Source organism: Dermacentor albipictus, chromosome 10 (assembly GCF_038994185.2).
Source record: "Dermacentor albipictus isolate Rhodes 1998 colony chromosome 10, USDA_Dalb.pri_finalv2, whole genome shotgun sequence".
Classification (NCBI taxonomy): domain Eukaryota; kingdom Metazoa; phylum Arthropoda; class Arachnida; order Ixodida; family Ixodidae; genus Dermacentor; species Dermacentor albipictus.
Window position 1 is genome coordinate 94,739,332 of NC_091830.1, and position 23,838 is coordinate 94,763,169.

Sequence of the window (23,838 nt, forward strand, 5' to 3'; positions counted from 1 at the left end):
AAAGAGAACTAAGCTGCCATTGTGCATGATTCATGCCTAATTCTACGTTCCTAGTTCTATAATAATGGCAAGCCATCGATATATATGAGAACATATTTTGAGACCTTTTCCTGCGTCTCATCGTTGGCTATCTGCATAATGCCTATTTCAGCATATTAAACAACAGGCACACATTTAAAAATGATGAGTGTATATAACACACCAATATATTTGCGTTGTGCACGTATTGTCATCAAACGATGCAAAACGTAAGGCAGAATTGTATAAAATACGTCTACCTACAGTACAGTGTCATACTTTGGTAACTCCCCCCCCCCTCCCCGACTACCGAATGCTCCTGCGAGCTTGTAGGGTAAACTGAATAAATATATAAAAAATAAATATTCTAGTGTATGCCACATAAGTTCCTCAAACACCCAATAGTGTTTCAGCAATGCGCAAATTTTACGATATATGGAATAGAGGCAATGCGAGTGGTTGAAATACCCGCTCAAACGAAATAGAACATATTCTAATTACCTTATTTAGTAGTTTCTAAAGTGCTTCCTTTTATAGCACAAACAATTCATCTAGTGTGAATATTCTCGCTGACGAATCCGCCGTTCAGTCACAAATATCGCGTTACAGAACACGTTCTCAAAGAGCTGCACTTGTGCTGGCAGTACCAAGAAAACGTAATTGCGACTTTTAAGTAAAGGTCTTAAGCATAGCCGAGCCGATACTGGATAAAAGAGCGACGCCAAGCACACACGCGCACATCATACAAACTATCAGTGAAACCTTGATTTGCGGGATCAAAACCTACATATACCTTCGCCTAATGGATGCGTAATAAAAGATGTGCCGGGAAGCATACCAACAACAATATCACAACGTTTAGGGGACCTTGCTCATGATTAACATTTATCTCATGTGCAACCATTTCCACAATATTCTTTCGAAATAAGATGGATGATTTCATGATAAATGTTTTTCCACAGATGGTTGTGTTTTGCGTAAATGATTAGTTTGGCAAATCCAGAAACACACTATCGTTACATAGGTCGACAGTCACATGTTTTGCAGTAAATTGCACGAAAACCATTGAAATGCTCCTCTTTCAAGCGACGTTTGTATGCTTGTATTGGCTGAGAAGTTTCGGTGACATTGTCTTGCTCGTCACGCGAAGAAAAAAACACGAAGGAGAGCAGTTGCAGTAAACAGTGGCTTGATTAGTTGACAGCTGTGCCGGCGCTGGAGCGTCACTCATTATCAAGGATTCCATATCATGAGTAGCTAACAAGCTAATATACCAAGAAGACAGGAGAGAATACTTGTACACACAAGTAGAACTAAATATAAAAGTTATGAAATTATTTAGTGAAATTATGTAAAAATAATTCTCCTTGAGTTGAACTTGGTGTGTTTGTTGGCTTTTTTATGGTTAGTAAAATCGGTCCCTTGGTTAACCCCCCTTTTCTTCTTCTAGCAAGGATTACTATTGCATAGGCGCGCGCTCACATAACGCGCGCAACCAATCAGAGCCATTTTGCTTCCGTCGGGGTGGAAAAGCACAGGGAAGTATTGCGCGAGAGGTACGCCGACTTCGTTTGGGTTCAGTACATACTCAGAAAACAGATGGGACGGCAACGCACTGTGTGTTCCCTCGAGTAACTGGCAGCCTTCGACGAGCCACGGCGACAACTCATACGTGAAATGGCTCGCCGTGGGCGCGCCTGTCCAGCCATTAGAGCCGCCCAAGCAGAGTAAATCTGAAAGCATCAAAGAGAAAGAGATTGTGAGCCTGATCCGCTCTTCCCGCCAAGGCTTGTTAATTTATTTTGGCTTGAGAACGCAACAGTAATATCACTACGTTCTGCAAATATATTTTCATGAACTTGATGAATGTATGGATTAATTGCCGATTTTCTACTCGGCATTTTGGCTCGCTAACGTATCTCATTTTCGATGAATTTGCTTTAGCACTCGTTTTCCCACCTATTCATTGATATGGTTTGGACAAGCTGCGTAACAGACGTATGGCATGTTGCCTGAAATCTATGTTGACTAGATATTTGCACGATTTTTAAATCCCAACTAAAGCACATCTTTAGAATGTTAGTCTTGCCAAGTTTACACTCGAGTAAATTGCTTGCGAGTGCAAGGTTTATAAAACCAACATGTTTGATTGCCAATTAAAACGAATTTCTAGTATAAACCCGTGGCATCGCCACGTGGCACTTGAAAAGTGATTACAGCTGACGCGGACTGTATTGTATGGCATATAACACACATAGGATATCACTGAAAGCTCAGTATTGTAGCATATATATAAATAGCATTTGAAGTTAATAGGCAGGCCTTTATCCAGGCAGTATAGCTGTTAGTTATTTCCTATTATTGAAACCAAGAGCATAACGTTAACATATTTTGGCACTGTCCGGAACCCTGCTAATGAAGATTTTAGCTACTACGTCCTTTTGGCATTATTGCGGTTCTCTTCGTAGCTAGCAGTAAATAACTTTGAAACAAACCGGACAAAGCCAAAGCAGGGAGGCAGTACACATGTTGATTGCCAAATAATGTACTGCTTGGCACTCCTTGTTCGTTTTCTATTTGACCGATGTTCATATGGTGGACACTGCAATGAAATACCCCTTGCCAATCGGAGGCGTCTCATATCTATATCCAAATTTTATATGCCTTCATTCAGTTGTTGCTCCGGCGTGAACAGCCATCAATTCATATGAGCATCTAAGTCAAGAGTGTTTTGTATTGGTAATCAGGTCACTTGCTCTGCTATCGGTGAATAATTTAATTGAGCAAATAAGCTCATTCTGCACAGCAGTCTATTTAAATAATCCCACCATGCTGCAGTCATTCCTTCATCTTCAAAAATTATTTCTCATGGGCTTCCCTACATTGCGACATTACGAAGCAAACAGCTCCTCAAGTCAAAGAAAGAATATTGGTAGCATGTCTTATTTATAATATAGAATATGCAAACGATAAGAACAAATTAAACGAAAAAGGACAATAATGCAATTAATTTGCCCGCGGATGGTGGGGAAACTCACTCTGCACAGCACATGCGTTGCTCTAATAATTGAGCTAGGGCGACGGCTGCTCACACGTTTACACTCCTGGGAATTTGTTGATGGGTACGAGATCTAGTCAGAGGAGCATTAGCCAGCAGCAGTCATGAGCATGGCGCTGACTGTGGAACATCAGTCTGACGAAGGGCGTCACGTAGTACATAAATTTTTGGAATAGGCAGATGAACAAATAATATTTGCGAAAACAGACTGATACAACAACGAATGAAAAAGGCAGGACGGGACGAACGCCTCGTTTTCGTTAATAATTGCGTTCTTTTGGCCTATTTTCATGAGTATTTAATACCAACCCGCCCGGTTTACACGTCTTGACCAATGAGCCCTTATACGCCACCTTGCAACTTCGTGTAGGGATTCGGATGGCCTGATTGTTCTGCCAGATTCTTGCTTCACTACAACATTGTGATGACAATCGAACTTGTGACAACAAAAGACGAGAAGATGCCGACAAGCGACGAACAAACAGGGCCCATGACAGGATCTCGAACATCAAGATTGGAATTTCAAGCACCTGGCAAGGGGTCGAGTCGTTAGTTTGCTTTCGCCTTCTGTAATTAAATGGTAATGTAGGGGACTTATTTAGGTCCACTCATGCGCACGAAGCTTCCAATGTGTATTCTGGTCGCCATCATCATGGTGTGCGCTAAACAGTGAGACTCAGCATTTCAAAAATGTTTCTTCTGGTTTGACCCTCACAGTCATTATCGGTCTCTCTACCAAAATATTTCTATTGGCTGCCCCGTGTTGGCTGCTTGCGGAAAAGCTACGGATCCACAGCGTTGTTGCTGATATTTCACGAAAGTGCATTTAAATGTTATCGGATTTTAAGAAGAGATAAGTATTTAGGCAAAAGTTTGCATAACCTTCCCAGGTAATATAATTTAGCCATGCTGAGCAGCACTAAAGGTATCCAGGGTATATCATGGGGCCATTGTAGGCCCCATTAGTGTAAATGACACATCCTTCTTTTGGATATGCAGGCGGACATATTGGTTGTCGTCATGAGGCTGTACCGCGTTAGCGACCAATGTAAAGTCCGTGCAGATGTAGATGATTACTTTCGTGCTCGCGCCGCATGTGGACGAGACGAAAGATTCGTAACCGGATAGTCTGAGTGGAGGTACTGTATTTGGTTCGCAAATTACCGGTATGAGAAAGCGATTTGGAAAAACAAATTGGCGAAAGTCTGCTATACGGGTCCTTAGAGCCGTAGCATTCCACTGAAAGATCGATGCACTTATAACTTCAGTGCGGAAGGGGAACATTGGTCGAGCCATGATGCTTAAACGATGCTAGCAAGCACTGGATTTAGTGCATCTAGTATTTGCAGAGTACTTCAAGCTGCAGGGGTTTGCAGCTTCTTCAGTTTGATGCGCATTGTTTTAATTAGCGATTGCAGCATATAAGTCACCTGCCTGACTTGCTCGCAGAAATCACTGAGAGTAGACATTGGGGGTTGTCAAAAAAAACTTTCCTGTGATTCTGTCGGTGGATGCTGTCGTTTCGGTAGAGCCGGCCAAGATTCCACAGATGTGGTCTTCTCAGTCGCCTTGTTCGCGGTGCTTTCCACAGTGTCTGGCCTGGGCGGCAGAAGAGGAGGTGGTGTTGTAGGCAGTGGCATGCGCGTCGCAGAGACAACACCCTTCCTTGAGGATCGCCGGCGAGGGGAACGTCGCTTCCTGTTTTTATCAGCGGCTTGGCAATGAGATGAATGATCTCTCGCCATCTCTTTCAAGATAGCCATTCCCTTCTTAATATGCGGGCATTTCTTCGATGAAGGTTCGTGTGACCCTCCGTAGTTTGCACACTTCATTACAGTCGCGCCACATTTATCTGCAGCGTGGGGCTCGGCGCAACGGGGGCATGCTCCCTGAATTTTGCAGACGCTGCTCACGTGTCCCAGTTTCATGCATTTGGGGCACTGAAGAGGTTTCGCAATGAAAGGCCGCACTGCATGTTTGAAGTGTCCCACCTTAACATGCGAGCGTATATTTTACCCTTGAATGCAATCTTCCCGCAGCGTGAACTGCCCAGCCGCTTAACATCAGCAATGACCTCATCATTAGCTGGCTTGATAAGAATCGGGAAGTCGTTATTAAGGATGGCGACGTCTACGTCATAGCGTCGTCGTGCGACTACGTCAGATCTCAGACGGATGTCAGAGAGAACCTGAATGCCATCGATGTCCGCTACGCTGCGTAGAGTGCTCGGAGCAGCCGCATGCAGGACATCAACCGCCAGTAGATTTTTTAGGGTGTGGACTCGAATGTCTGATATTTCATTTGGTACCAGAGCTTCCAGTGACATCGACGCAGATTGCCTGTTGAGTAGCTTCATGTTGACGGTGGAAAGCAAGGGCATAAATATGATGCTATTGGCGTCCGGCCTCTGCGTGTGTCCTACTGTTTGCGTGCTTGACGATGAGGACGTCCTGGTGTTTCTTCTCTTCGCTCTGCGGCTCTGCACCCGCTGAAAGTCGTCATCGGAAGTGTGCTCACTGCTGAGAGAGTAGACATGGGTGTCCTCGCTGTCGCTCTGCTGACCGATCCACTCCATGGAGGCGGCCTCCGCTGAGGCCGCCGTCGCCGGCAGACGTGCGGGGTCGTCCACTTTCATCACGACCGACCAGGGAGCGAGGACAAGCGGATAAACTTAGATTTTCACAGAAATAAACCGGAGCTAGAAAAAGCAGCGCTGTATCAAGAAACTCTTCGTCGTCGTCTTCAAGGGTTAGGAGAGAGTCTAATAAATACCTAGAGAGGAGAGAGGAGCAGAATTGATTAACGTGTGAAGGAATTTTAGGCACTCAATTTTGCGAGGGTCTGCAAGAGGCTTTACAATTTAAAGTAATATTGTTAAAGACATAGGCTAAGAAGGAAGGGGATGAGCGTGGTGTATAGGACATGAAGACAGTTTTGGAAAAGTTGATATTCATTTGCCATGCTTTGGTTCAGTTACAGAAGTCGGCAAAACAATTGCTAAAGGCAAGATGATCAGTATGAGATTTTGTATGATATCAAATGCGATGACCAGTAAAAAGGCGTATTTTAACTGAGGTGTGTAGGGGGAGATCATTAATAAAAAGCAGGTATAAAAGAGGACCCAGTACTGAGCCTTCGAGAACACCTGACGAAACAGGCATCAAGGGTGAGTTAGAGTTGAAATATACATATTACAAACGCTGGGAAAGAAAGTCCGATATCCAGCCAACCAAACATGCATTTTTTGTTATGGCAAACCGCTTGTGCATAGGTTTAGTGTTTAAAACCAAAGCAATATATTTCAAGAACGATGACCATGATGAGACCGCCATACGCACTGTATGCTGCTGTTGTCTTTGAATAAATGACGTCAAGATTTGTGCAGAGCATTCCAAAAAAGACATTTGATTGCGCGCTGGCATTCATAAACGTTGTCCATGTTTTCACACGAGTTTTTCATTACACGCGCACACTCGAAACAATGATAGTTTTGACATACGAAACAGATTGCCACCGTTGTTATTCGCAGATCATCTTGCCGACTGGGAAACGTTCACAAGGGCACTCCTGGCCAGTCACGTTTGTATTTACCGTTTGTGCCTGTTCATCTCGGCAGTCTCCGGGTCACCCAGACACTTCTACCGGGGCTTCAGTTTGCGAGACGGGATCGCAGTGATCGACGTTGAAGTCTCTGCGTTTCGCGACCCGTGCACAGACTTTGTGTTGCCGTATTTGCGGAATCTATGTCGACTAAGAATGGTTCAACAAGCTGATTAATGCTTTCAAGACATATCGCTGCTAAATTGTGACCTCCGAGAAGAGGAGGTGTTCCGTGAATTGCTCCGGATGGATGCTCGTCTCGATTTGAACGTTACCAACAGGTACGTTTTTCTTTCTTCCTTTCTCTTCAGAAAAGTAGGGCCCTAAATAACCACGTTTTCGGCAAGTGATTGCATGCTGAATTTAACGAAGGAATGTTAACTGCGAATTGTTGAATGTTTCCTACGCGTTTACCAAGTCCGCCACTACACTACCTATTGTGCAATTTTTGTGGCTTCTTTTTTCATTGACAGAGAGAGACACGCACACATAAAGGAAGGCTGAGAGGGCAACCAAGAAAGTTGGGTTCGATGCGCTGTACGAAGAAAAGGGTAAATATATTAAGTACAAAGGAACTTATTATGATTTCCCTAATGGTAAAAGCGCGAGGAGAGTCCCGAAATCATAGTTGGCGGGAAAATTAAAGTAGGACCTGCTTCTAGTAAACTAGACTTCACCGGACTGCAGACATCGGGCTGCGAACTAGTGCTCTCGTCCTCATCGCGCACGTTCGTTCTAACCACTGTCCAAGCATTTTTGCCCTGATAGTGACCGTCTGTTCAGTATCCCTAACATGGTAAGGTAAGCTGTACAAGGTGAGGATAGTAGTTGCTTACTCCCTAACTGGCAAGCAAGGTGTGACGCGTGCACAGGCAAGCATAAACAGATGTCACTCGATGATCGCAGACACTTGCTATCGAAAGGGTTGCGCGGGGAACAGTGGCAGCCGCAGCGAGCGAATCAACCATCTTGCTACGTCTCACTACAGTACGAAGTAAGCGGCAATAATACAGCGCACACAAAGGTACCAGCCCTCCGCGCAGCAAGACTCTGTACCCACAAGATTGTTTTCTAAATCGGGCCCACACGGCCGCACTCTGCTGCACGATACGCACAGGCCACCAGAGCAGAACGCACTCCCTGCCACCACTTCCACGCTTCAGGTGGAAGCAACCATCCTCGGCATCCTCGCGTTGTTTCACTTGAAACTAAAGCGTACGCTCCGCAGGTGGAAGCAACCATCCTCGCATTGTTTCACTTGAAACTAAAGCGTACGCCCCGCAGCCACGATGTTATCCCACTTGGCCTTCATACTGTACGCCATGGCGACAACGAAGGTGGCATTCCGCTTAGAATGTTCATATAATTGCTAGTTCAGTAATAATTTTGGCTGCCAACGGAAGCGCTGGACGCTGTCCTGCCGTAGAATTCGCCAGACAAGGTGTCTTAATCTGGATTAAAACAAGCTTTTCTCGCATGTGAACTGCTCGTGTCGAGCACGCAGACTAGAGAGAACCGTCAGTATGACCACGGAGTGGGGCGTAGTGCCCCTCGTATGGAAATTGTAGGGTAACTTCTCCTAACACTTTTGATGCCCCCACAACTTTGCTTTATAATTCAGCAATAGTGAGGTGTACCTTCGAATGGCGTATACATCAAAATTTGACGGTTGTTTCTAGGATGTGCACAAGCTAATGGCAGAGCCGGGGTGCTGTGTAAAGATGTTTGCGTGCGTTGTATACGTCCTCATTGTAGGGCGGCAAGCCAGATGGTGCCACGGAAGATCAGGTACGTATGTAAAACTTTAATGCAAACAAGACGAATGAATCCTGTGCATCTCGTGATGTTGTAAATGTGTTCTGGAACACCTTCCAAAAATTTGTGCTTTATGTTTTCGCAAATAAAAGCGTTGCCTCACGAAATGATTTCACCAATTTTTATTGATTAGGAGCTTCACACTCTCGGATGAAGGTTTTATTCTCGAAGTATGGAGATTTCTCAGCGCGCAAGAATCGCTAGATAAAGTTTGCCCTCCCAGATCTCTGCTGATATTTGTTCTTAGTGCCCACCGCAAGCACACGCTCCAATAAGGGCAAATGATAAAGAAGGAAGTCACTCATAAAACCTTTGCTCAATCGGTCTCCTCAGAGGCCTCACCAGCCCCCCCCCCCCTTCAAGGCAGCTCTTTGCCACCATAGACGTGATCAGCGCAGTGTCCTCAGCATTTTGCCCAATTTCTCTCCTCTCGACCCTTCCACACTCACCATCTTCCAGCAGCTTCACGAAAGATTAAGTAAGCTTTTCATGTCATCCAGTCAGCCAATTTCTCCGACTGAATATGCTTGTTTTGTACTCATTCATTTGAAAATAAACTGTTAAAAAATAAATTCTGTGCTCTTCTCCGTTATTACTTGCCATTCTTTAGAACTTTTTTCTTTTCAGACTAGTAAATATCGCACGTTTTCTTAGATACTTACCGGCGGAGATAGGGTAGGTCAAATGCTATGAATATGCCAGTGAGAAATGGTTCGCGGAAATAATGACTGCGTGCTCTACAGGCAGCGAATATACTGTATTCGTCATACAGCAGGCATCGGCCGAAGCTGGCATTGAAAATGGCAATTATATGGTCCCGCACTGGGCCTTTCGCTCCGAACAAGTTTGCCCCGATAATGGCCTGAACTTCATACGACCTTGACTATAACTTTCGGCCAGCATTGTATTGGGTTGCACTTTGCCCAAATGGCAACGCTCGACAAGTGCTGGTGTCAGATTCTGGTGGAACCTGGTCATGTATGGTACAATGCTTGTATGCATTCTGAGTGGTCTTGAAATTTTCATTTTCCTGTTCCCGCCGTAAAATCTCGCTTTGACTTTGTCGAATAAAGTGCGAAGAGAAAGCGCAGATCTAGTCCTTCTCCGTCTTTCTCAATTGATTACTCTTTGTAAGTTTGCTTGGCTCGCAGTGTTGACAACGTTTGGAGCTGCACAAGGAGGTTCCGGTATCAATCAAGTGAAAATTGTTGGCTCTGTGACTAAAACGAGTGTTTGAGAATAAAAGCCATCATTGGCAATCCGAGCACATAAATTTGGTGATCGTCTTGCCTTGGAAGTTACACACCTGATAAGGTTACATCAGTAGAAAGTAAACAGCACTAATGTGTCATATTAAAGATTCACAATAGCAAGTCACCGCCTATATAAATAAAGAGGATGGCTATCATCAAAAATGGAAGCACATCAACCCGCCTACGCTCGAGCTTATGATTGCGGCAGTTCAGAGCAAATGGTTTAGGAAACGGACTACGAAGGAGCTGTTCGGCTCGCTAGCTCTGAAGGCATACTTAACCTCTGCAGGATTGATCAGGCAAGGTACTCCAAAAAATAATGCGAGCGTGAAAGAGTATGTTTTAAAAGCAGCTACCCGCCGTGGTTGCTCAGTGGCTATGGTGTTAGGCTGCTGAGCACGAGGTCGCGGGATCGAATCCCGGCCTCGGCGGCCGCATTTCGATGGGGGCGAAATGCGAAAACACCCGTGTATTTAGATTTACGTGCACGTTGAAAAACACAAGGTGGTCGAAATTTCCGGAGTCCTCCACTACGGCGTGCCTCATAATCAGAAAGTGGTTTTGGCACGTAAAACCCCATCATTTTTTTTAAAAGCAGCCCTGTGAAGTTGAACACGGTGATGACGACAGCACGTTAGAAGCTTTGTGCGTGCTATCGTCTCTGTGTTGAACTTTGCAGCCCTGTTTTTTTAGACACTTGTTATATTCCAACTAGCCCCAACGCAAGCGTTAATGAATGAAAGGTTACTTTACGTATCTCATTTCCCCAAAGCCTTGATGTAATAGCCGTATGATGTAGATGGAGAGCGTTTGAAAGCGACCATCCTCAGCTCTTTGTCAAACAGCAAAAGCGATATGAATATTTGCACAGTGGCAGCCGTTAGCCGGCAATCGGGAGTGCACGACAAGCGACATTATATGGCCGCGTAATTTTTGTGGGTCGCGAACAGCTCTTGAATGCCTTATGTGTTGAGTATTCAGACTTCAACATCGATGCAGCAGGAGTATTTTTGCTTTTTTTCTTGAGGCTCGACGAGGTATAGCGAACCCTACTGCTTTGGACAGACAGATAGTCTGACAGACACACAGAGACAAACGGACGGACAGAGATAGATAGATAGACAGACAGACAGACAGACAGACAGACAGACAGACAGACAGACAGACAGACAGACAGACAGACAGACAGACAGACAGACGGACGGACGGACGGACGGACGGACGGACGGACGGACGGACGGACGGACGGACGGACGGACGGACGCACGGACGGACAAATCGTTCGTCCGTTTCGTACATCGAAATCGGGCCTACCAAAGCCTCACCAAGGGCTTGAGTGGCAGCGCCTGATATGACCGACACTTGCTGGCGATACAAGTTTGTATCTGCGTTCAGCTTTCCAACGCCTATCCCCGGCGTGGGTGAGAGAGAAGCTAGTTGGCAGAGAAGAAGAAAGCCTCCATGCCTAGTCATATTTGATTATACATGCGACTCACGGAGGAACACCGATCACCAGTGTTGGGAAGAAGTAATATAAAAGAGACAGATATAGCAAGGAAGGGAGTGCTCGGAACTAGACGATCAATTTTTTTCGACGAGTTTAAGAAAACTCTAAAACGAAGCAGACTTCAACTTCTTTCTTCGAAACTGAACTAATTCACTCTGAGCACAACATTCTTCCCCACTGAATTCTAGCATCTTATTTCTTGCTTAGTTTTAGTAGCATTCTTATCCGTCCCATAACAGCGTTCACTTGCAACATGGAGGTGCGCAAAAACCCAGCGGGCATAAACCCAGCGGGTATAGGCCAATTTGTGTGGGGGAAGGATGCAATTATGTCAAGTCTAATATTTTAAAATGTAGAAATGAAAAAGCAAATGGTATAACAGTCCGCTGGTAACTATAAACGCGCGGTTGTACAGAAAGAATAGAGCAGTTTTGCTATTAATTTTTAATGGGCATAACTTCATTTTCATATGATGTTGTAATGCGTATTGTGGAAGACGTAGCACAGCTTGCACAACGTAGCACAGCTTGCGCAGGACTGTTGCGTTATAGCTGACGCACTTCTGAACTCACTCGGACTGTATTTACTTGCTGCACGCGTATGAGGTTGCTCCACTTCTGAGTGTGTGGCGGTGTTCTCTGTGAAATTTTTTTCAGTTCTGTTTTCCATGTATCAAAAACGAAAGTTGCGGGCCAGCTTAGTTTCTTACATGCTCGACTCCCTAATAAACATCGTTTGAATGTTTTTGTATCGCTTTACTATAAAGCACTAACACATGTTCCTGCGGCTTGTTTTTAAGTAATGTCAGTTTTGCATGGGCAAAGGGGCGTCAGCAGAAAGGGCCACTGAAGGCAAACTTCTTTTATTTCCACTTTTATGCTCCGAGTGTTTGTGTCTGATAATCCGAAATAGAAAGCTGTAGTGATTCAAAGTGTTGAATGATTCAGGATGTAATTGTTAATTATGACCAGTCAGAGCGTTACATAAAAATTTCAGTCCGAAACCTTAAGTAATGAGCGGCAACAGAAAGTGACTGTGCACGTGATTCTGTGGGCACAAAACAGCTCACGTTGAGAAGCGCCCTTGTTAAGGTTCCAGTTGCAGAATTGGCTGTCAGGGGCAAGCGCTACGCCCTATGTATCTGCGTCAGAACGTTGTCGTCTTCGTTGCGGGAGCAGATTATATTGTGCAATTCAGAATTGCTATCATAGTGGCTGTAGCGGACCATTTTATTTCTCACTTTGGCCACTGTCGAACAAATAATGTGATACTAACAGCGCTCCAGGAAAGTTGACTGACTGTTGTAGGACGTCCTCATATGGAAAATCAATATGAATTACGGGAATGATGGGATTCCATCTTTTCCACGCTTTCACTCGTTAAATGTGTCCTGGTACGTTTAAGAGCGGCATCTTTTAGGTCCTTCTTCCCCTTTTTGTTGAGGTACGCTACAATGTGCGCAGCTATAATTTGAGTATTTTGAGCAATCTGAAGAAAAAATACAGAGCTTCGCGAGGATTCCTACTTGAAATCAAGTATTACCAATCGAAGATTCAACATCGCACTCATTCCTCCGCTGCAGCATGTTACACTGCTACGTGCGGGCAACAGTATGCCCTCATCTCGAGCACTGTGTGAAAAATTTGGCTGAGGCCACGTTTTGGAGCTTGTCAATAAACCAACGCCAAGGTAAGAGTATATAATTGATGCCAGAGGAGAGAAGCGAAATGCACGATACGAAAGAAGTGGTAGAAATGGTTTTGTCTCCCAGAGTTTGTGCGTCAGTGTAGAATCAGTGCGGCCTAAAACTTTTCTCACTACAAATGTGTACACCTACGATCCCATGGAACGAGCACATTACCTCAGGTGAAGCCTACGGTCCTAGGGCCTTCTTAAAAAGCAAATAATATTTTCTCCTTACTCTACATGTTAATAACACAGGGTCTAAGGTGTCGTGTTCCATATATTCTTCCAGCCTATTATTAGAGAAAGGTAGTGCGCATGGCTGCCTCCGGCTTTGTTCATATGCGCACAGGTGTTCCATTGCCCTTATAGCTTGCGTATCTCAAAGGGACCTAGAGTTATTGATCAGCGCTCTTCTTGTCTATTCATCTTTCTCGCAGTTGTGTACTAGGTTGTGCTGCTTCTTTTTTCGCGCTTATAACTTGGTGCACAATCAATATATGGATTGGCAAAGACGCCAGTGGCAAGCGGGGAGATTAAATGAAATGAAACATACAGTATTTGTTTTCTATTTGTACAAAATACATGGAGAAGGCTGGAAGAAAACGCGCGAAGACGGTCTTCAGCAGTTCAGAACCAATTATGTTGGCACCAGCGCAACTGAAGAAAGCACGAAAATTGTACACTGCAGCGAAATCATGCAACCTCTAAACAACAGGTAAAGCCAAAATTACGAAAACAAATGTTCAGAACCTAAGTTCAAATCGAAACATGATATATAAACCAGATTCAGTTGCATTAATTATCAGTGAATTAAAAAGAAGCGAGAGAGGGAAAAAATGAACGGTTTTAAACAATAATCTGTGAGCCAGAATAAAAACGAAAAAAAAAACGTAGCCTACCTGCACCCGCAATATCACCGCGATATACGAAATCCATAGGACGAAAATCACATGAAAAGTGTGCAATACGCAGTGTGAAGCACTCTACTATATGTAGATGATCTATTTCGAGTGTTTAGAGCTGTGAAATTTAAAGAACCGACATGCCACATTCGTTCTAGAAATGATATCACTTGAAATAGCGTAAGGCAAATAGGATGGTTGCTTTGTAGGATCTTCTCCATGTAAAACTTCTCTAAATCTGACAGTTCGTGCACATCAGGGAATGTTTCTAGGTTGCTCTCTCACATTGTTTCGTAAAAAAAGATTCTACATTCGCAATGCAGGCATAAAACATTTCACGGTGCGCAGAGCGGTCCGATGCTCTTACCGCTAGGCTATAGGAATGCTTCTTTTCTTTGTTTTCTTCCTCGAAACGCTACACATTGAAGGACGATTCCTTGTTGCTAATTAAAGCACTCGCCAGTTGGTTAGGTTTTGCTGATTTTAAAGCCTGAGTAAGGCCAAGCTGTCAAGTTCCTGCAACTAGCCCAACGTTCTATCCTTTCGTAATCATGCAAAGTCACTGGTTGTCCACTCACTTTGTTTGGTCGCCACACGTCTACCTATTACTTTCAATGATATCTTGCCTCACAGACCGTGCATCATCGAGCGCATGCCAATGCGGACGCCAATTTTTCACACGCGCTTCACACGCAATCACCTTATCATGTATCCGTGGGCACCTCTGTTGTGTCGGCGCATTAAAAGAGACGAATGTCGAGAGGACTTTTGGAGTTGCTTTCTAATAGTACCAGAACTAGGATGCTGTTTGTCACATTTGTTTTTGCCTGTATTTAGAGCCGCTTTGTTCATGCATAATCAAGACACAATCTTATTGCGGATCTATTCAATAATGTACACCATACAAGTGCTTTCGTATGCGGATGATATGGAACTTTTTTCAATGAATACAGAAAGTGACGGAGGAGCTACAAACGACATTGTTTATTTCTGTGCCGCATATTTTTATAGTGCCAGCTGGCCAATTTGGCTAAGCCTAGAGACTCGTGTATGCGGCCAGAGTCTCTTGCCTTGCCTTGCCAATGAATGCATGGGAGCATAAACTGTAGCCTAGTGCCTCACAAAGCACCTTGGTGTGCCGTTGCTATATTCCAGTGAGTGCACAAGGTACAAAAAGGAAAGATTTGAAGATCAGACAGAAGTAGGGTAGGCTATCTGTCCGTTTCTAAAGCCGGCAAGACTATCTGTCTGTCTGTCTGTCTGTCTGTCTGTCTGTCTGTCTGTCTGTCTGTCTGTCTGTCTGTCTGTCTGTCTGTCTGTCTGTCTGTCTGTCTGGAGTTACTTTCTAATAGTACCAGAACTAGGATGCTGTTTGTCACATTTGTTTTTGCCTGTATTTAGAGTCGCTTTGTTCATGCATAATCAAGACACAATCTTATTGCGGATCTATTCAATAATGTAGACCATACAAGTGCTTTCGTATGCGGATGATATGGAACTTTTTTCTATGAATACAGAAAGTGACGGAGGAGCTACAAACGACATTGTTTATGTCTGTCTGTCTGTCTGTCTGTCTGTCCGTCCGTCCGTCCGTCCGTCCGTCCGTCCGTCCGTCCGTCCGTCCGTCCGTCCGTCCGTCCGTCCGTCCGTCCGTCCGTCCGTCCGTCCGTCTGTCTGTCTGTCTGTCTGTCTGCCTGTCTGTCTGTCTGTCTGTCTGTCTGTCTGTCTGTCTGTCTGTCTGTCTGTCTGTCTGTCTGTCTGTCTGTCTGTCTGTCTGTCTGTCTGTCTGTCTGTCTGTCTGTCTGTCTGTCTGTCTGTCTGTCTGTCTGTCTGTGACTCCACAGACATTTTATAGGAAACCAGCAGCGCGAGAGCACACGTTTTTTCTGTCGGCACCTTTCCACTGGAAGTCTCACCACCGAGCGTTAGCGACGACCGACCGCCTCCAAAAGCAAAAGAGGGAAGAAGAAAAAAGTTCTTCAATTTACCAGATCTCTTTCAAAACGCATGCATGCATACATCTAGAGCATATAGATAGATACACAGAGTATGCACACAGTTTGCACACAGTACAAAAGAAGACTGTAGTAAATTAGCAGCTCCGCTCTTTTAAATCGGGGATGAACTCCTAACAGAAGGTTGTCCCCTCCAATTGTACGTTATTTTTACAATCTTTTCACTAGCATGCAACTAGTAAGGCATCTAAAAGCACAGGGCTATGAAGCTACAGGCCCAATGAGGCAGAACAGTATTCCAAAGGAATGTCATCTCACTTGCCCTGATATCATCAAATGAAAGCCCCATGGGTGCGAAGATTCATCAGAATCTTGTCGCAACTTCGTTGGTTCATCCGCAACATCTTTGCCACAATAACCTCATTGACGGAAATTCTTGCTACGAACAGCCACAACGTATTGACCTGGTCGCCAGGTTCGGTAGCCACGTTCACAACGGTGCGTTAACTTCTGAAGTCCACACAATCGATCGGTATTTTTACCCAAAACGTTTCATTGAAATAACAATCGGTGCCAGTGGCATCGACCATGGCGCAGTCTGGTGGTCATTATCTTGCACTTCCCTGCAATCGCGTCTCCATGCACACTACTTCGCAGTTCACGTTGGCCTCCTAGTAAATTGTTCCAACGGCATTTTGAACGGCCACGAGTCGTTACTTTGATCCCTGGCGTCTACGCTTGGGTATTTGCGCAGGCTTTTCGTGATGATCCGCAATGCCCGCACGCAGGCATGCTTAAATCATACGCACTCCCGGCGACAATGTTTGCGCAGGTGCATCCACTAATATGCGCAATCTTGCCTCGCTCGCCAATGCCATCATCCATGCCTTTAAATGTGCCCCACTGCAACCTTGCATTGTCCTTTGCGTCCCTTTGCCCGTCATGTTGGCGTAGTCGTTGGGTACGAACGCTCGTGACAGCGGATATTCCTCTATGACTGACTCTGTGAATGACTAAGTTTATGTTTTCGCTTTTTATCTATTATTCCCCTTTTCCCCTCCCCAAGTGTAGGCTAGCCAAACGGGCCCGTCCTTAATTAACCTCCCTACCATTTCTGTTAAACAGAATGGTAGGGAGGTTAACGAAGAACAACGAAAAAATAACAAAGAACACCTTAATCGAGCTTGTATAGTAAGGAGTAGTGTTTATTTTATTCAATGTAGAAAACTGAAGGTAGGTGAGAGTAAAATGCACAGCAAAAAAAGTATACTCGGAAAAGCTAAATGGTAAAGCCGATTGTAAATCGGGCCGTACATTTTCAAATACGAATAAAAAGAGATGCATACAAAAGCAAATATTTTGGAAAATGAGCTATTTCTATCTGTGGATCGCAAGATCATTGGTATTATTCCCGAACTGCGTCACAAATGACATGTTCTCAACAGTTGGAATGTCTACCTCAACTTTCCTCACATACTCTCAGCCCACGCACAATGCCTCCGTTTTGTGTTAAATTGCTTTCAAGAGTTTGTTTTGGTTTGAATGAGGGTCAGCTCCATCTTTGCGTCAGCCAACTCTGCATTATGAGCTCAAGCTCTTCCAAAGAAGCGGCGGCACAGTTCTTTCCCAGATCGTTCCTCAATGGGACAATCAATTCTGTTCTTGTCCACGTTCCGCCTCGCGTTCGTCCCACGGACCATTTCAAGCATCCTCTTGGTCAGTTGTACAGTCAATGTCTGATTTTTCGTGCTCCCTAGGAGCCATGAATTTGTCTGAAAAATCAAATCGGGCAGTTCGAAAAAATAATGCATGTCTTTTACTGACCTTAAAAGATCAAATTCTCGAAAACATTTCCGAATAATATCTTAAGGCCTATTACTAGGCATACCGGTGCTCGTACTGTAACAGGAGACGACGGGTACACGCGTGTATAATTATCGAATACGTACTGCCATCATCATCATCAGCCTGACTACGCCCACTGCAGGGCCAAGACGTCTCCCATACTTCTCCAACTAGTCCGGTATTGTGCTAATTGTGGCCATGTTGTTCCCAATTCTTTTTCTGGATTTCAACTAAAATGTCATTACCTCGCGCTTGTTCCCTCACCCAATTTGCTCTTTTCATACACTTAACGTTACACTCATCATTCTTCTTTCCATAGCTCGTTGCGTCATCCTCAATTTAAGAGAACCCTTTTCGTAAGCCTCCAGGCTTCTGCCCCGTACGTGAGTACAGGTAAGACACAGCTGTTATACACTTTTCTCTTGAGGGATAATGGCAACCTGGTGTTCATGATCTGAAAATGCCTGCCAAACGCACGCTACCCATTCTTATACATCTGATTATTTCAGTCACATGATCCGGATACGTGGTCGCTTCCTTGCCATAAGTAGATATATTCCCTTACCACTTCCTGTGCCTCGCTACCTGTCGTTAACTCCTGTTCTCTTCCGAGACTGTTCAACATTACTTTAGTTTTCTGCAGATTAATTTTTAGACCCACCGTTCTGCTTTGCCTCTCCAGGTCAGTCAGCATGCATCGCAATTGGGTCCTTGAGTTACTGAGCAAGGAAATAACATCACCGAATCACAAGTTACTAAGATATTCTCCATTAACTCTTATCCCAAATTTTCCCCAATTCAGGTCTCTGAATACCTCCTGTAAACACGCTGTGAATAGCATTGGAGAGATCGTATCTCCCTGCCTGATACCCTTCTTTATTGGGATTTTGATGCTTTCTTGATGGAGGACTACGGTGCCTGGGGAGACGCTACAGATATCTTTCAGTATTTTTGCATCCTGCTCGTCTACACCCTGATTCCGTGATTCCTGAATGACTGCTGAGTTTTCGACTGAACCAAACCCTTTCTCGTAATCAATGAAAGCTATATGTAAGGGTTGGTTATATTCGGCACATTTCTCTATCACCTGATTGATAGTGTTAATATGGTCTAATGATGAGTAGCATTTAGGAAATCCTGCCTGGTCCTTTGGTTGGCCGAAGTCTAAGTTGCTCTTGATTCTATTTACGATTACCTTAGTAAATACTTTGCAGGCAACGGACAGTAAGCTGATCGGTCTATAATTTATCAAGTCTCTGGCGGCCCCTTTCTTATGGATTAAGATTATGTTGGCGTTCTTCCAAGATTCCGGTACGCTCGAGATCATGAGGCATTGCGTATACAGGGGAGCCAGTTTTTCAAGAACAATCCGCCCAAGGCCCTTCAACGAATCTGCTGTTACCAGATCTCCCCCAGCTGCCCTGCCCCTTTGCATAGCTCCCACGCCTTTCTTTACTTCTTCTGGCTTTACTTTTGGCATGTTAAATTCCTCTAGAATATTTTCTTTTCCATTATTGTCTGGGTGCCACTGGTACTGTACAAATCTCCATAGAACTCCTCGGCCACTTGAACTATTTGATCCATAATATTAATGATATTGACGGCTTTTTTCTCTTAACGCATACATCTTATTCTTGCCAATTCCAAGTTCCTTCTTCACTGCTTTTAGGCTTCCTCCGTTTCGCAGAGCATGTTCAATTCTATTCATATCACACTTCCTTATGCCAGCTGTCTTACGCTAGTTAACTTGGAAAGTTGTGCCAGTTCTATTCAACCTATAGGGTTAATGGCTATAGGGTTCATACATTGGCGTTTCTTAATCAGATCTTTGTTCTACTGCGATAGCTTACTCGTATCCTGTCTAGCAATGTTACCACCGACTTCTATTGCACACTCCTTAATGATGCCCATAAGATTGTCGTTCATTGCTTCAACACTGAAGTCTTCTTCCTGAGTTTAAGCAGTCTACCTGTTCTGTAGCTTGATCTGGAATTCCTCGATTTTCGCTCTTACCAATGACTCATTGATCGGTTTGTTATGTACTAGTTTCTTCCGTTCCCTCCTCAAGTCTAGACTAATTTGAGTTCTTACCATCCTATGGTCACTGCAATGCACCTTGCCGATCCCGTCCACATCTTGTATGACAGCTGGGTTAGCGCAGAGTATGAAGTCTATTTCATTTCTAGTCTCGCCGTTCGGGCTCCTCCACGTCCACTTTCGGCTATCCCGCTTGCGGAAGAAGGTATTTATTATCCGCATATTATTCTTTTGTACAAACACTTCTTATAACTCTCCCCTGCTATTCCTAGAACGTATGCCATTTTCTCCCCCTGATTCTCTCCAACCTCCTTCTTGCCTACCCTGGCATTGAAGTCGCCCATCAGTATAGTATATCTTGTTTCTAGTTTACCTATCGCCGATTCTACATCTTCATAAAAGCTTTCGACTTCCTGGTCATCATGACTGGATGTATGTGCGTAGACCTGTATGACCTTGAATTTGTACCTCTTATCAAGTTTCACGACAAGACCTGTATCCTCTCATTAATGCTATAGAATTCCTGTATGTTACCAGCTATGTCCTTATTAAACAGGAATCCGACTCCTAGTTCTCGTCTCTTTGCTAAGCCCCAGCAGCACAGGACGTGCCCACTTTTTAGCACTCTATATGCTTCTTTTGTCCTCCCAATGCACTGTGTTCCGTGACAATTGCCCGTCCACACGCAGTATTTTACATACGCTTGACCTCTTGACACCACTGTGTTAAGGCAAAGCTGGCTTTCGGAAACCGATATTATGCAACGCCTATGCTTTCTAAGGTTCGTAGACAATCGCGAGGACTACAGAGGCTGAGACAGTGCCATTTCGCACAGCGGCGATTCATTTTAAGGAAAAACATGGCACCGAACGGCTAGAACCTTAATAGCGATCCTTAAAGCAGCTAAGCCTAGCGTTGCTGCGCTGATGGCTGCGGCTGCCAGCGCATATGCATGCGAGAGCGCTGGTTCGAGGCGGTGAGATAATGTAAACGGTGGTGTTGGCTTTGGTTAATGCCGTTTCGAAGATGTAATCACTGCAAACGTCCGAAAAATTGGACTACGAAGGGTTCTTGCGTCTGAAATGACAGACACTCTTATGCATTTACTCTATGGGACACGTGGTGGTACCACGAAGCCGCCTGCATTATCGGACATTTCACAAAAATCGGGCGTCCGGACAATCGGTCGTTGACTGTACACCGGTGACTCCTCCATACGACGGCACGGCGTCAAAGACAATTCTTTGCGATTCCTCTCTTTAACTCGAGCCAGATTAGGGCGACTTTCGTTCCCTTCCAAGAAACTGATAGCTAATTTTCCCAGATTATTGCACAAAGTCCCTGCGTTCTCCCTTAGTTTTTCCAGACTATTCAGAATCCCGGAGAATTCGCTTTTCTTCTACTTGGTAGACAGCCTGCATATCGCACATCGGCGGCACAGGAGATGCGTGGTTTCATGTGTTTTTTTTTCCACAGGTGTTCTTCTTGTTATTCCTTCTTATGTTCTTCTCATGTTTTTTTTGGAATTATTTCTGTCAGGCCACTTGCACGTGCCGTTGTGGCTATCACCTACACTAGTTGTCGCTATTGCTGTAGTGATACATGCTCTCTTGCTTGGCGATTTTTTATAGAAAAAAATTGTTAGCCTTTTTCGCAATTCTCCATGGTGGCGCATGCGCAATAGCGTTCCTGGTGTTTTTTCCTAAAAGCATACTTAGTTGCAATTGAGTGTCCTTCCTGTCCACGTCTCATTTTTCCGCTATGCTTCAGCGCTCCACTTTGCAAAAGTGATGTGAAAGCAGCAAGCCCAGCAGTTTACTATTCTAAAGCTTGTTCTTGTATATATTATCGAGAATTAACGAATCTTTCAGGCACATTTAGTAAAACCTAGTTGCTAGGGGACATATGAAGCAAACAAATACGATGCCATACGAAGTCGACGGCTGCAATACCACGGCGTGTCTTCACGAATATATGGGAAACGACTGATACCATCTTTCCGCCATCCGAGCTGAAGGTGAATGAAAAGCACAATATTATTATCGCATCGTCTTACGAGTAACATATGCATGGCCTGATTATGTGTCGTAACAACTGTTGAGACACGTGACTTTTCTTTGATGCGCTTCGAACTAGTCGTTCTAGAGCCATATCTAGAATCGACCGCGCAACGAAGGGTCAGGCTGCAACAAGGATCCACTCGAACGTACGCAACCACAAATCTACCGTGGGAACGACGGAGCACTATGCAAGGCGATGGTGATCAAGTAGGCGCAGTCGTCGAAGATGATGCACCCATACAAGCGAATTCATTGCCAGGGACGCAGGCAAGTGTTGGTACTTGGTTATATGTAGCTTTCTAGGCGACCTTGATTAGTTTTCTTGTAAGGACAACTTTGTGGGGTCGGTAGCATAGCAATGTTGCGTCGCCTTACCTACCACGCATAATTTCAAATGTGCAAGGACCCTTGAACATTGCTTATTGTTTAGACTACTATTAAGGGCCAAAGCTCTCCTGTAACTGTAGCGTCTGAGATCTGAAGCATGCAAAATATTGTAGCGTTTCCATGAGAGTTGCAGCTCGTTTGTAAAAATTCTGGACGATGTTTTCGCAATCTTGGATCTTTTTCGAATGTCAAAAAGGCACTTTTGCTCTTCAGGCAAACGTGCCTAAGCACTAGGGCCGGTCTATTAGTAAGCAGCGATTGAAATCCTCAATCATGTTGAATTATATCAATAATGGGCTTTTGAGTGCCGAAACCACAATCAGATATTCGCGCACGCCATAGTGGGGTAGTACAGCAATTTGAACCACCTGCGCCTCTTTAAGTTGCACCTATATCTAAGCGCAATGGCATTTTTTCATTTCACGCCCCATCGGAATGCGGCTGCGAAGGTCTCTTTGGCTCAGCTATAAACAGTGCGCTTTTTCAGAGGCGCCTGCAGAAGGACAGTGCTGTTGTGTGCTAAGAGCGGACTTGGCCTTGCTGGAATTGCCCTCAATCACTCGCTTCTTCGCACCTTTCCCGATGCGCTTTGAAAAATTCGGTGTCATTCCTCTGAGTGAAGGTTAACGAGCAGCGAAGCTGTGTATGTGGGTCCCTTAATGGTGACTTGTCCATTGCCGTGTGTCAAACGCCGTATGTACATAAATAAAAGGAGAAGCACGACTAGTTTCTCCTCCACTATGTTCAGCCTCGCAAGACTTTGGAGCACCGTCGGGGTAAGCATACCCATGTATTGTTGCAAAACCTGAAACGACACCTTTGACTAACGAAACCTGCCGTGAACAACAGACGCGCACTTCCGTGCACCCCACGGTCACGCACAACAGAGGCCACACAAAACTGGTTCCTCACGAACAGCCATCTCAAGCACTGCCGCTGATGCGGTGTAACGTTACAAGTTTGCGTGATCGGGGCCGCATGGACGGTTCGCATTTCTTTCCGCTTCGCTGTGTTGGTAGGCAGCACGCTCGCGGGTCTGCTACCGCAGGAGACCGGAAAGAAAGGAAAAGAGATACGGAAGCACTGGGAACACCAGAAAAGGGAAAGCGGTACGAACGTAGACATGGCCAACGCGAGTCAAAGTGTATTATCTGTTCTTATGAGCTTCACCTCCGCCGCGCGCCGGCCCGGTACTACCCTATCTTGGGTATTGGCCCATGTATGGGGACGAATTCTTGATCTACACTGCTCCAACTTTTTCCAGAACCTAGCCATGTAGATCTTTGCTGTAAAATGACGTACAGTTGACCGATTTTTCAGCAGTACCGCAGTACAGGGTACAGCAGTACAGGGTCGACTGACCGGCCTATCAGCGGCTTCCAATGACGAGAATTGACGAGATCAGTAACAACTTGTCGATCTCGTTACTTTGCGCCGTTGGAAGGCGCCGCCCGGCCAGCCAGTTGACCCTAGCGCGTTAGTGTTGTACCGTTGAAGAATCGGCCACCTGTCCGGAACGAGTTCCATTGATTGGCGCATGAAACACCATAACTGGACCCCATGGTGGGCGGTGATATATTGACACGTGTACTTGTTTGTCTTTATTGAACGACACGTTTCATCACCTAATAAATGTTACCGCACAGCGCAGGATGCGCCTGCATGTGTTGGAAGTTCCTGGAATGTTATCGATGCTTCCATCCACTGTCTGTGAC

The 23,838-nt window shown here is 44.9% G+C and overlaps 1 protein-coding gene across 6 annotated transcripts in view; it reads left to right on the forward strand.

Annotated features, from left to right (window-relative positions):
- LOC135909546 (uncharacterized) overlaps window positions 1-23,838 on the forward strand; it is a 53,861-nt gene that overhangs the window by 2,204 nt on the left and 27,819 nt on the right. For 3 of the 6 annotated variants that reach the window (XM_070527330.1, XM_070527331.1, XM_070527332.1), the window contains exon 1: window positions 21,810-22,003. The exons of 1 other annotated variant lie outside the window; for it this stretch is intronic. In XM_070527330.1, the coding sequence (XP_070383431.1) occupies window positions 21,923-22,003 (81 nt within the window). In that variant the 5' untranslated portion in view covers window positions 21,810-21,922. Of the gene's footprint in view, window positions 1-21,808; window positions 22,004-23,838 lie in introns of those variants that run through there. 2 more of the 6 variants (XR_011509034.1, XR_011509035.1) reach the window with 2 other exon arrangements.